Source organism: Chroicocephalus ridibundus, chromosome 6 (assembly GCF_963924245.1).
Source record: "Chroicocephalus ridibundus chromosome 6, bChrRid1.1, whole genome shotgun sequence".
NCBI lineage: Eukaryota > Metazoa > Chordata > Aves > Charadriiformes > Laridae > Chroicocephalus > Chroicocephalus ridibundus.
In genome coordinates, this window is record NC_086289.1 from 36466600 (window position 1) to 36480686 (window position 14087).

A 14087-nucleotide genomic window follows, 5' to 3' on the forward strand; every position below is an offset into this window, starting at 1 on the left:
TGCTGGTGCAGCAGCCCGGTTGCTGCCTGCCGACCCGTGCCGGAGGCGGTTCCGGTGCGCGGGGGGAACCGGCGGAAGGGACCGGCCGGGCAGCGCCGGCGGAAGGGGCGGCCCGGGCCGGCGCAGCGGCTGCATGGGCGGCGTGTGGTGCCGGCCGGCGCGCCTCGCCTTCCCCGCGGCCCGGGTGGCGGCGGCAGCGGCCGCCCCGCTCAGCGCTCGGCGGCGGCTGTGCTGGCTGCCCGGCCGGGCGGGCCCGCTGCTGGCGGCGACGGCGGTGGCGGTGCTGCCCCGCCGCCCGGTCCGCCCGCCGGACGCGCCCCACTTCCTGCGCGCCGGGGCGGGGCGCGGCTCCTGGGGTTGCCGCGGCGAGACCAGCAGCAGCAGCAGCAGCGCCGTCGCCCAGCTCGCCGGGGAGCAGCCGTCCGCCATGCCCGCCGCCGTGCCTACCGACAGCCCCGCCGAGCCGCAGGCTCCGGCGGGCGCCGAGTCCCTCCGCCGCGGTCGCCGGCGGAAGGCCAAGGTGGGAGCAGGCGGCCGCGCCACACGTGTCGCCGCGGGGGCGGCCATTTTGTGCGGCCAGGGCCGGCCCGGCCCCGCCACCGGCTTGAGGGGACCGGGGGGGACGCGCGCGCGGGAGTTCAGGCCTTAAAGTCGAATAACGAGGGGTTACAACGGAGGCGGTTCCTCGGTGTAACCCCCGCTTTCCCTCGGCAGGAGCAGACCCAGGAGAAGAAGGTGAAGCGGCGCAGGAAGGCCGAGGGCGAGCAGGCCCAGCCTGAGGAGAGTGGGCTGGGCGACGGCGACCTTGACCCCCCCCTGCCGAAGAAGACAAAAAATATCAAGGGGAAGAGCAACGGTCTGGCTGGAGAGAGCGACGGCTCCCAGCATACGGGGAAACCTTCCTCTACTGCAAGCAATGGCGTGACATCCCTGGTGGGCCAGAGCGTGTCCAGTGAGGCAGCGGCTGGAGAGCAGGACAGCGATGTGGAGGTAGTAACGCTCTGCCCGCTTGAGCCCTCGTCTTGCTTAATTAAAGTCCCGCTGGTAACGAGTGGGCTTAGCCGCATGTGCCGTGTGGAGACTTGGCACTTGACGGCTGTGGGAGTGTTAGGCTGCTGCTGTTGTGTGTGATGTTGGCCGCTGTTCCCCGTCGATTCACGGCACCTGGCATCACGCCTGTTTCCGCCTAAGCTGCAGCACGTGCACCAACATGTGGTGGCCATCTCTCCTTGCCGTGCTTTCCCCCTCCAAGCCGTTTGGAGTAGCTTATCCTGCAGGGGAGGAGGCTGGCTAGCTGGAAGCGGTTTCCACACTGTAGCTTGTCTTCGTGTAGCAGCTTGTTCTGTGTATTGCAGCACAAGGGTTTCTCCCTGCTGCACAGGCGGTTGCCATCCCAGAAGCATGCACCGCTTTGTGCCGCGACAGCGCTTTCTCTGCTGGCAGCCCCTTTGAAGAAGTATTTGGCAGGGTGTCCTGTAAGGGAAGGTCACGGTTATATCCTCATTAATTCCTGCTTCTGGAGTTCTCCCTGTTCAGATTTCACCCTTGGCCTCGCCCATGCGTGCGAGAGGGTCCCACAGCTTGCCTTCCCCTGCGCAGGGCCTTTGTTTAAAGTGAGAATGTGAATCAAGAGAGTGCTTTTTGTACGTTGGGTGTAATGGTGTCATCTCTTGGGTCTTTGAAGTAGAAGCTAAATTGTGAGTTTTAAGTAAGTATCTACTGGTGTCCAAAGTTAAGCAGCTGTGTGGTGTACTGAGTAGCTGTGATTTGTGACACGAAATATGTTTTGCTGTGAAAAACAGTTTTTTAATGATTTCAGTGGAGTCCAGTTAAGATTTGTAACAAGTACTGTCCCTTTCCTGACTTGCCAAGAATATGTGCATGATGCGGTTGTTCCCTTTTGTTTGCCATGTGTTTTAAAAGATGGTGCAGGTATATCTGAATTAGGGATGGAACAGCAGTAGTCGTGGTTTTGAACAAGTGGTTGCAGGTAACGAGCAGGAAGACCTTTGGCACGAAGTCTTTACTTAAGACTGATGTAAAACCAGGATTCGCTTGTAGGAATTCTGTCACGATGAGTGGTGCAGCCTGTGTCGGTGTGTCTTGTCTTCTAATAGAGGGTGGCTAGATGCAATTTTCCCACTTTACGCTGTGTACATGTAAAACATGTACATCATGTTTTTGTTTGTCAGGTACTTGCATCACAAGAGTTTTCTTTAAACAGAAAGGAGGTAGCTGGTAAAACTGTGGTGGTAAAGTAAATGCACAGCTTTTCTTGTGTGCCTAGGTAGGGTATGTTATTTGCCCATCTCTTAGAGCTAATAACGTTTTTTTCTTTTATCCTGTTAGGAGCTGACAGAAGAAGTAAAAGAAGGCGCCTTCTCCAATTTTCCTCTCTCACAAAACACCATCAATCTTCTCAACGGTTAGTTAACGTAAAAGAAATGTCTGTAAATGTTTGTCCAGAATTGCGCTGTTACCTGTATAAGTGGAGACGGAAGCCAAGGGAAATTGTCCTAAATTGTCTTACATTTATTCTGGGGTAAGACTATGCGTGTGAGCAGTCACTGTAGATTGAAAGAATCTACTGTTGTTAGTAGGAACGAAGTCTCTGTTTTATTCAATTTCAGATGCCTTAAGGTGAGTTTATTCTTCCGTGGTGTGGTTATTCCTAGATATACATTCTAGAGACACAGTTTCTCCTCTTGTCAGCATCATTCTACTTACTGTGTATCTTTACTTCAGTTCCCATATCTGTTTACAGTATCACTTCTTAAATAAGCACAATGGTGTTTTGTATGTGAAGACTGTTTGGCTCCTGTGAACAGATTGTCTATGATTATTATCATTCTTTTGGGCATTTTCATATCTTTTCTTGAGATATGTTTGTTAGAGAAGTCATCACTGTAGAGTTCTTGTCCTCTGTGTTGGGAAGCTGTGTGATTCTTGTTCCTCAGACAAAATTCTCCTTGTTCCTTTATGTTTTCCTTGCTTGGAAGTTTCTCTTGGATGGATTGTTTCACTTCCACTGTGCAAAATCTCTCTGAAGTTTTAGAATGTTTTGAAACAAACGCCCTCACCTCTTCCCCACCTTTAAAACCAAGCTACCACAAAATCTTGACCTGTATCAGAAAAAACATGTTGGATTTTTTTTTTTCTTTTTTTTTCCTTCCTCTCCTGTTGTCTTATGCCAAACATCACAAAGTAGGCTATATTCCATTATGGACACTCAGCTATGTTTTGGGGGAATATTTTTTGATATAGAGTAGGAGTAAAACCAAAGATATGTGGTTTTCTTATAAGTTGCATCTCCTGTTAGAGATGCAATCTCTCTAGAGAAATCCTGTAGAGGATTTGACATGATGTGCCCTCTGTATTCCGCCTAGTTATATATGAGGGCTTCTAAATTGTTTGTTCAGATTGCAGTAGAATCCGCACCTTTTAACGAAACCTCTTTGGATTATCTTCCAGCTCGAGGTGTAAAATACCTGTTCCCTGTGCAAGTGAAGACTTTTCAACCCATATATGATGGCAAAGACCTAATTGCTCAAGCTCGAACAGGAACCGGGAAAACCTATTCTTTTGTTCTTCCACTGATTGAAAAACTTCAGAGTGTCTCGCAAGATGGGAGAAGAGGCCGTGCGCCAAAGGTAACTTACCACTTAAGGGTTAACACCAAACCTTTAGAATATGGCAGTTTTCAAAAGTGATTTTTGTAATCGCTTTGGGGACTTCTCTTTGGGACTGCTTTCTCCTTTATTGGTGTTTGTAATGCCAACGCTTTCCTCAGATCAGGTGCTACACTGTGACAGAGATTTTGCAGCATCACCGTGGTAACAGATTTCACGCTTAGGGTTCCTTGTGACTGTGTTTGGGAGAATGGTTGGGCACGACAGTAGTAGCTGGTGGACTTCCAGCCTGCTATCCTCAGGAAGATAGCGTGTGGCTTTGGGATTGAATCTCCTGCCTCTTCTCAGGTAGTGGTTGGCTCAGCTGGGCTTGTCTCTGTTCACTGAGGTTGTTTCTCACTGTTAATTCCATGGTGGTAACTGAAGGCTTTTGGTGGGTTCTCCCCCCACCCCACCCCTCGTGTCTGGAGACTCAACTTAATGGATGCAAGCGGCGTTTACATTTCTACTTAAGCATGAGGTGGAATTGGTATCCAGATTTGTGTGATCAGATATCATATTCCCATGCAAATGAACTGTATATATTTATCATTAGACTGATAAACTGTTACAGTCTGCAGATTTGTTGCCTACTTCATCGTTCTATTTTATTAACTTTTAAGGCAATGTAGAAATCTTTCAGACAATAAGATTTTAAAACTTAGAGAAGAGTTCAGCTCTTTGTTTTATCATTTAATCCTTAAAGAAAACAGAGTGGGGAAGGATAGATACTGGAGGAAGGCAGGTAGGTGGAGAAGGAGGATATATGGCTAGAGTGCATCACGTAGTAAGATCTTTTAAGATCTTTCTACTCCAGATTGTTTAGTGACTGTTCTAGCCTTTGATGCTGAATTCTTCATTGTCCTTGGTGATGTTACTGAAGTGTCTATTTTACCTGGCATTAATTTAAGAAAAAAAAATACTGCTGTTCTACATTTCAGTTGTCTTGTAATGCTTTGCCTTGTTTCCACTTGCTGGCTATGAGGCTGTGTTGTGCAGGTTCCAGGCAGCAGGAAACATTGCTGGGATGGTGGGGACCTCTGCAGGAAGTGTGGAATAAGAATGGGAGTACAAGCTGTTTAACGTGAAGTAAACCCTTCTCTCCTAGCACCCTCTCCAGAGTGCAGCTGCATTTTTGTCTCTTTTCACTCCCTCCAGGTGCTGGTTCTTGTTCCAACCAGGGAACTGGCCACTCAGGTAGCCAAAGACTTCAAGAATCTCACCAAGAAACTGTCAGTGGCTTGTTTTTATGGAGGAACACCGTACAAAGAACAGCGTAAGTAAATGCTAAGGAATTACTGCTGGACTGGAGCTGACTTTCCCCAAATGCATTCCATGAATAAAACTGGCTTGTTTCACTTCAGTGAGGAACCATGACATTGCTTTCAAAGGACACACACAGCCTGGGTTGATTTATTTTAGTTCAAATAAATCTTTATTTAAAACAACAGGTGTAGGTATGCAAAGTGACTAGTCCTTTTAGTTTCTTCTTTATTCTGTGTTTGTGTGGTTTTTGTGTGGACATATACTGGGACTAGATGATTGAGGAAAAGTGAGAACTGTGTATGTGTGTGTGGCTCTGTCTGTCTCCAGAGGTAGTTGTGAAAAAGAATTTAGCTGATAAATCAGCATTTTTCTGTAATAAAGCTCTGTAGATTTCTAATGCCAGCTGATTGCTGCTTGGAAATTGGCGTATCTTACTGTAGCTTTGCTTGTGGTTTAGCTGTTATTCCTGACAGAGCAACTTGAACCGCCATTAAGCTTACTTTTTGTTACCTGGACTGAACGTAGTGCTTTATTCAGAGATTAAAGTGAAGGGCAGTAGCTTTTTGGTTCTAAAATGAAAAGTGTTGCTGTCTACTGGTAACTTTTTACCTTGTTGTCTCTTAGCATTCTGACATTGTCCTTGTTTTTCTGTCTTTTCTTCCAGTTGATCTCCTTAAAAGTGGCATTGATATTCTAGTGGGAACACCTGGACGGATCAAAGACCACATTCAGAATAACAAGCTGGAACTTTCCAGCGTGAAGCATGTTGTTTTGGATGAAGTTGATCACATGTTAGACATGGGCTTTGCTGAACAAGTGGAAGAAATCTTAGGATTTGCTTATAAAAAAGGTAAATTCCATCATCAGGAGAGGAATAGGGGACAGCGCATAAAACGCAATTATACTAGTTTGAAAACTGCTGGTGCACCCCCCAACTTGAATCCTTTGTGCAATGCTAGTATCGGACCTCAGAGAAAAGGGTAAGGTAGAACTGGAGAAGGTTCAAAGCAAGGTGACAGATGTCTGAAGAGCTGGAATGGCATCTCTGGAAGGAGGTGGGGGGGGGAAAAAAAAAGACAAAAAAGCAACAAACACAACCCAGCTCCCTAAGCCCTAGTGTTCTTTATCCTGAGAGAGACGACTGAGCACAGGGTTAGGGCTAGGGCATGTATGTACGCTCATCATCACACAAAGTTGACAACTAGGGTATATTTGCGCTTTTCTGATGTAGTAGGCATTCACCAAAGCCATCAGGTAGCAGGTACGGAGCAGGAGGAAGTTATTTTAATAGCGTGACAATCCTTGCCACGTTGTGCTGTTGCCAAAAGTTTTGAAAAGTAACGTGATGGATTACTGGAAGTAGAAGTACCAAAGATTACTAAAAGCAAGGTTATTACTTCTGGCTCTAGAAGCAACAAAAAGCTGGTTGCTGGCAGAGTTTGTTCACGTTTGTTAACTATACTTGACAACTGTTGGAGAGTACGTAAGCTTCATCGATCTCAGGTTTGTCCAAGTACAGCCACTGTCATTTTTACTTGACTGTTACATTTTCCCCATTTCTGCACAGTTGGTCTTTGTCCTAACAGCCAAAAAGTACAGTTCGTCTTTTAAAAAAAGGAAATCTATGTAAGTTTTGGAAGAGTTGTCCTAATTATTCAATCTTGAAAGTTTTCTTTGTACCTGGAAAGCAAATTGTAGGGAATAATAAGCATTCTTTTGCAATGTGTTTTTCTTTGTGGCTGATCCTGCTGAGCTATGAAGGAAGGTTAAACTTTTTCGAGATACTATTTGTTAAACTGTTCTTACCTGGAGTAACTTATTTTGTTATTTAATTCTTCCCCTGGGGTCTGCAGAGTGTCCTTTTTATCCTGCCTTTTTCCTTTGCATATAGCCGTACTATTCACAGCCAGTTAGTATTGGAAAACCAAGGAAGGAGGGACTGAGATGAGTTCTTTCAGGTATGTGGGAGGATTTCAGTCACAGTCTAAACCATTTTTAGCAGATGATCTAGAAATGCGTCTTGCATTTCTTCTTGCACAGGGTGAAGGATTTAGTTTGGTCCAGTTAAAATTACTGTAATTTTGCCTGTGGTATTAAAAATGTTTTAATTGCTCATAAGTTTTGTTCTTGTTGACTTACTGCACCTATAACCTCTCAATTTGAGGGCAGCTCTGTTGCTTTTGTGATGATTGACTGAAATCAGTGGCCCTTCCTCCCAGGTTCTGAGAACAACCCCCAGACACTGCTGTTTTCTGCAACTTGTCCACGATGGGTATACGATGTAGCAAAAAAATACATGAAAGATGAATACGAGCAGATTGACCTGATTGGAAAGAAGACTCAAAGGACTGCCACGACTGTGGAAGTGAGTGATTCTGCTGCAGAGCAGTGCATGTCCTGAGAGCGTGTGGCCTGGATGAAGGGGGTTCTGCATTGATGTTATGAATGGGGGCGTGGAATGACTTTTCACATGATTGACACATAATTTTTTTAAGCAGAGCTTTCATATGGGGACAGTAGTTTGCAAACTTAAAAAAAAAATAAAATTCTGTGTTCATTTTGTCTGTCCTAAGTGTGTCTTACATTTAATATAGATGCTTATCATGTTTCTTTCCCAAACAGCATTTGGCCATACAGTGTCGCTCATCTCAGAGAGCAGGAGTTCTTGGGGATATCATTCAAGTCTACAGTGGCAGCCATGGGCGGACCATTGTCTTTTGTGAGACCAAGAAGGAAGCAAATGAGCTGGCTATGAATGCTTCGCTCAAACAGGTACTGGCGTCTGAACAGAAAAGCAGCGGTTGTGGATATTCGGGGGATGGAGGTAGCAACTGTGTGGATGAAGTTGTTTCTGTGGATTGTTTTAAAACTTGAAGCTGTTTCTAAAAGTAGAGCTTTACAGTTAAAATACCCTCTTGGCTGTGATTATGAATTTATTCCTTTGGCTTTAAAATCGTACAGGACAGGATCAATGGAAAATACGCAGCTTATGCTGAATAATCAGGAGATAGTAGTAATGGTAATAAACAAGAGGTAGTGTAGTGCACGTATTCCATCTCATGTTAGTGTGCTTTTTGGATTCCCATCTCTTAATAGCATTTGTTCTTTGAACAGTCAGTATTCAGGAAAATTGAACTAATACGGTAGAATGGAATGTCTTGTTGCCCTTGGAAGGTCATTTAGTAGTTTGTTCAGAACTCAGGTGATACATTAAGCAGGTTTTCTGTGCTTGCTTGGATTATTACCAGCCTTTTGAGCATGGGGAAAGGTGCTGTTTGGGTTTGTTTGTTTTTTTTTTTTTTTTTTAGAGAAAATCCTGTTTGATACTAAATACTAATTTACGGAGAAAGAGCAGTGGTGGGAGTACATGGTTTGCCCAGTATTTGATAAATGCCATATACCATCCACATTAAAATCTTGCAGCAACAGTTTTTGTCTGTTGGCCCTGCTGCCTTCCCAGTAAATCCAATGACTTGGTTCTTGTGTCAGTATGCGACACATTTTTCTCTTATGCTAGTAAGTTCCGCTTTAGCATGTTACTTGTTTGAATTCTGAGCTTGTGACTCTCCCCTTTCTCCTTGTCAAAGACTTGATCTATTTTTTGTCCCATGAAAAGTGGAGGTTGTTCAGATCACCTGTAGGGTTTGGGAATTACCTGAAAACCTCACTTCAGCTTCTGTGGGTTTTGGGATGACTTCCCAGGGAAGGGGGAAGGGAGCAAAGTCTCGTCAGCTCTTGACAAGCATTGCTTAAGTAAATTTGCTTCCATTTGTTCCAGTGGAAGTCAAAGCTGAAGGTGGGCCCTTTTGCCATGGCAAAATGGTGCAGTTTGCTGTTGCTATGCTACAAATAATAACATTATGGTAAAACTACTGCTTATGGGTATTATTGTCCCAGAGAAGGATCAAACCACAAAGTAGGATGCTTTATATTCCTTTCATATCAGCTGTGTAACTATTTTCTGTTGCTCTGCAAAATACTTTGTGTTTTCTAATTAAATGTCTTTAGATACTGCAGCCTAGACTCCCCTGTTAAATGACATGTTAATGGTTTCTTTCACTAATAGGATGCCCAGTCATTGCATGGTGACATTCCACAGAAACAGAGAGAAATTACATTAAAAGGCTTTAGAAATGGTGTGTTTGAAGTTCTGATCGCAACAAATGTAGCTGCCCGTGGTTTGGATATTCCTGAGGTTGACCTTGTTATACAGTGTTCACCACCAAAAGTAAGTCAATCAGGGAAACTAAAATTGTGTTTTTGTTTTTTTTTTTTTTGTGACAGAACAGTGGGTTATTTCTCTGTTTCACCAGAATTATGTTCCGATTCACAAATGAAGTGGATTTTTTGTAAATGCAGGCCTAGAATTTCCTAGTTAAGCTTTTGTATTTTGAGCTTTGGTTAAAGTGATGGGTTTTGGTTACTCTGGAAAGTCATAAGATAGCTTTTGACATTGTTTCAGCATTTCTGAATCCCTTCTGAACATTGTTGAGTTTCATTACAATTCTAAAATACTCCTGCTGCCTTTTTCTTCTTTGGAAACTCGAGTGGAGCTTTTTATTTTAAAAACCTTATGTTGATAGTGTGTGTTAAACCTGAGGCAGCATACGTGGGGCAGGGTGATTTGTGTGTAGTTACAAGTTTGGGTATAGAAACATAATGTATCACTTCTTAGGCTTCCGAATTAGAATTTAGCTTGCATTTTCTCTCTCCTACAATGTATAAATGTCAACAGTTTAAATGACGTAAGGTTTTCTCATCTTAATCTGAATTTCTGAAGGATGTTGATTCCTACATCCATCGTTCTGGACGTACGGGTCGAGCTGGCCGGACTGGGATCTGCATTTGTTTATTTCAGAGACGAGAAGAAGATCTTCTGAAACAAGTTGAGCACAAAGCGGTGAGTTGTACCCGAGACCTCTGCTTAATGAAATTACTCAGCTCCTAAAAAGACTCTGCCTCTCTTAGACTTTGTAACCATGAGTCCAGTATGGGACTCTTGTCTCATAGTCCAGTAGGTCTAAAACGTTTATATATTTGATAAGCGTTTATAAATGGTTTTGTATCAACCTGTTCTAATGTCTCATGAGTTTCCCTGTGTTGGCAGTACCGTTGCTGTCAGTAGGCAGACATGAAGGAGACCATGCCTTTTGTTACAATCTGGATGTAAATTGGTGTAAAGTAGCTCCAGATTAACAAAGACAGGAACTTAAAGAAAAGCTTAATTCTAGCTTTAGAAGTCATTTAAATTGAGTGAAGACTGTGTTGAGGTTCTAAACCGGAAGTGACTAGAGGTCTCAGTAATGTGACTTAGGCAGGGGTGAGTTGGAGAGTGCTGAAAACACCTTTGACTGTGATTTTTTGCTTGATTTCAGGGGATTACATTTAAGCGTATAGGTGTTCCCTCTGCTACAGATGTAATTAAAGCTTCAAGTAACGATGCCAAAAAGTAAGTTTATTTGCCTGTTCTTAAAAGATGTCTAGAGATCTTACCAAGAACAATGCCGTTAATGCAAAGCTGGAAGGGATCAGACCTGTATGTGAGAATGTCTTTGCCTATGTCGTAAAAGTCAGCTGGTTTGCATGTAGACACTGACCTGTTTTCATAAGCTAGTATCAATAAACCTCTGTGTGCTTGAACATAGATCTTTTCATAGAACATAATTGTCTTGCGAAAAATAACCTTTGTTTATATCATCAGAAATCAACAGCAGAACAGGCAATTACTGTCATGCAGGGAAACTGATTTTTTAGCTTGGAGATTATTATAATTAGCGAGGATTTGACCAGTGTAAAGGAGATCATGGGCATGGTGTTGGGTTCACTGCATACTGAAAAATGGTGGGAAGTGCTGGTGTACCAAAAAAAGCGTTAGAGAAGTAGCTGTTCTCAGTTTCCCAGCTTGTTTTCACTGCCTCTCCCAGAAATAACCAATTTAATCAGCTTACACTGAGCGCAGGAAGTGTCTTGCCCCAGCCCAGCAGTGGCATTGTAGTGGTTTGTTTCTCTTCCATGTAAAATAGAAGCAAGGGATTCTTGGGTTTGCTGGAGACACTTTCTTGTGGATTCTTGGGTATAGCCTTAAGAATGCTGATATTTTAGAGCCTTCCCTTGATGTTTTAATCAATGCTGTCAAGCATGCAACATTGTGCACCCTCAGTTTTGAACACATCTTTCAAGAGGCTTGGCTTAATGAACAGAGGTGGTGGATATTCAGCATCCTGAAGGTGTTAAGTTAAATGAGTGGTAGTGAAGCATGAGCGTGATAGCCAAGGCTCATAGAGATGATTTGTTAATCTTGAAAGCTATCTGAAATCTATGTCTTAAACATGACTGCACTTCACACTGGCCTTTGCTGATCTCTTAAACTTTTGTTGTCACCATGTAGGTTGTTGGAGGCCATTCCTCCTTCCGCAGTAGACTACTTCAGAAAATCTGCTCAAGAGCTCATAGACGAAAAAGGGGCGGTTGCTGCCCTGGCTGCGGCTCTAGCCCATATTTCTGGGGCATCTTACATACAACAGCGCTCCTTACTCAACTCAAGTGCGGTAAATAACGTTATACCTGTGTTAACAAGAGTGGATAAATTAATTGCTTGCGTCCAGTCCAAGTGTGGCGTCTTACTCTCAGTTTTTTCAGTAGGGTTTCTGAATAGCTTTATCCCCAGCTTCAGGTCTGTTGCTTGTTCCTTAACTGAAATCAGCTCTTACTGGCACTCTGCAGGAAGCCAGAGAAACTTGAAATCAGTAAATTTTCTTGTAATGAGAGTTAAAAGAATTTCTCCAGCCATCTAAGTGACAGAAGACTGTGATGCTCTAAGAGAGTTTAACTAATGACATTTTACAATTTAATAGGCTGCTTTGTGCTATTGCAGTTTTCTCTTCCCGGGAAGCTTTTACGTTTCTGTAATATTTCAAGTAAGTCTAGCATGTGATTACCTGATTTCAAACAGATCTTGACAGAAGAAAAGTACAACCTTTCCTTTTTCTGATGCATTCAGGGAGAACTTGGCCCAGTTTGTTGCATGGTAACACAATTTTGGAAATAGCGTGTGGCTGGACTCTGCTTCTTGTATCAGTTTGGGGTTTTTTTTACCCGTTTTCTAACAGGACTCTGTGTCTGTTTCTGGCTGAAATACAGAAATGGTATTGGCCTTTATATCAATGGGCAATCCTAGGTTAAATGCATGCCTTCACCTTCTGAGGAAGTTTTTTGTTGCTTCACTTCTGGTTAGCTGATTTCTTAGGATTAAATACTACAATAGCAAGTTATTGCATAAGTTATTAGTTAGTAAGTTACAGGCTGTCCAACCAAGTTTAGTCTTGTAAACGTTTTTCTGTGTTTGTTTCCTGAAGGGCTTTGTGACCATGGTGTTAAAGTGTTCAATAGAAATGCGTACCATGAGCTACGCCTGGAGAGGACTAAAAGAGCAGCTTGGTGAGGAAGTAGATGCCAAAGTATCCGCAATGCGTTTTCTCAAGGGGAAGACGGTAAGAAGGCCCAGCCTTGGGGAAGGAGGGTGTGTGTACACATATGGCCATTTTTTGCAGTGATTGAGACAGGAGTTCTTAAGTACCAGTATAGAAGTGTTGATATCTCACTCTATCCCTACTCAGTCTCGTTTCTCAGAAAATGGTAAGCTATCACGAGGCCCCCTTAAACGGCTGTTTAGGTATATGCTACATAAAAAAAAAAAAAAAAAAAAAAAGGCATTGAAGTGAGTTGCATGTTTTAAAAGACACTTATTTGAGTGGAGACGTTGTTCCTAAATGATAATGCAGGAATTCTCTCCTAAAAAAGAGAGCATCAGAGACACATATTGTGACCTCTCTTTTTTTCATTGTAAACTTACGCTAACGTTGCGTTGAAAAGGCAGCTGTAGAGTAGGGCAGGCGACTGCCAGACCTGAGCAGTTCAGCATTCACCTGATTGTCAGCCTGGTTCCTGACGTGTCTGACACTCGTCTCCTGTGCAAGTGTGTTCTCAGAGAGCTTGTGGTGCCAGATGATGCCTGTATTGCTGTTAAATGGACAGGCTGATTGCAGGCAATGCTGCTGTCAGCACAGAACATTTGAATCTGCATTTTGTTTTGAGTTTTTGTGTTTTAACTGCGTTTTTCGTTCAGTTTATAAAAAAAACTTGCCCCAAAAAGATCATGCTTTCCGACATTTCTGGTTTCTACACTTGGCATGTACGAGCAGTTGCAGTTGTTGCCTGTCTGGAATTGTGTGTCTGTGATCTTGGATATATATATATTTTTTTTTTTTTTTCTGATACAGGGGGTGTGCTTTGATATCCCTGTTGATGAACTGAGTAACATACAGGTACGTTTTTGTAGCCAGAATTGGCTTTGGAACCTGGTGATTTGAAATTTGGTGATTGCTGTATTTAGGATTGAATATAGGGTGGTTTGGGAGGATAAGGTTTGTGTTTTAATAAGGACATTGTATAGACAACATAGTCGTTAGGAAGAGCGCAGCACAGTCAATAGAAAATAACCTTGTCATGCCTCTGTCTCATTTCAGTTCTCATTGTATTACCTGATTTTATTAAACAAAATCCTCTGTTCTTTGGGTACTCTGCGTTTTGACCTCTTCAGTGTATTTGAGAGTTAACCAGTTTTTCTGTTGACTTCGGTCCCTCTTGTCCCTTTGTGACCATTTATCCTTTGTCACAGGACTACGAGTTGTCTCCCAAGAGGGATCTGCTGACCTATTTCAGTGCGGGTGGGATTTGTCTGGAAATGCCTTTGCATTCAGCTTTGCATTCAGTGTTGCTTTTAAATGATATAGGGTACCTTGGGCACCCCTGCGGGCACGTAAAGTCTCGTTACATTGGTCTTGTTTCAGGAACAGTGGAGGGACACCAGGCGATGGCAACTGTCGGTGGCAAAGGAATTGCCTGAGCTGGAAGAATACCCACAGGAGGCAGGACGAGGGTTCTCCAGGTTCGGAAATGGCAGGCAAGGTGATGGCGGCTTCAAGAGGAACAGCTGGTTTAAGAATGGAAACAGGGGACATGATTTTAACAAGTCACTTGATTAGCTTCTGGGACAGCTATGGGACTGAGCTGATTTTTATGAAAAAGTAAAAGCCTGTTAGATATTCCTCTTTGTCTTTATTCCATGATAAAGCAGCCTGTCTTTGAGGATTG

General features: G+C 43.6%; 1 protein-coding gene across 1 annotated transcript; it reads left to right on the plus strand.

The window, feature by feature from the left end:
• The first annotated feature begins 110 nt into the window (after positions 1–110).
• LOC134516867 (nucleolar RNA helicase 2-like) lies at positions 111–14039 on the plus strand. Its single transcript, XM_063337583.1, has 15 exons — positions 111–520; positions 715–990; positions 2350–2425; positions 3472–3650; positions 4827–4944; positions 5599–5784; positions 7154–7299; positions 7557–7706; positions 9001–9162; positions 9715–9834; positions 10310–10383; positions 11323–11482; positions 12290–12424; positions 13214–13258; positions 13784–14039. Exons 1-15 carry the CDS (start codon positions 134–136, stop codon positions 13976–13978), a joined length of 2409 nt encoding a protein of 802 aa, XP_063193653.1. The 5' UTR covers positions 111–133; the 3' UTR covers positions 13979–14039.
• The last annotated feature ends 48 nt before the right edge of the window (positions 14040–14087 follow it).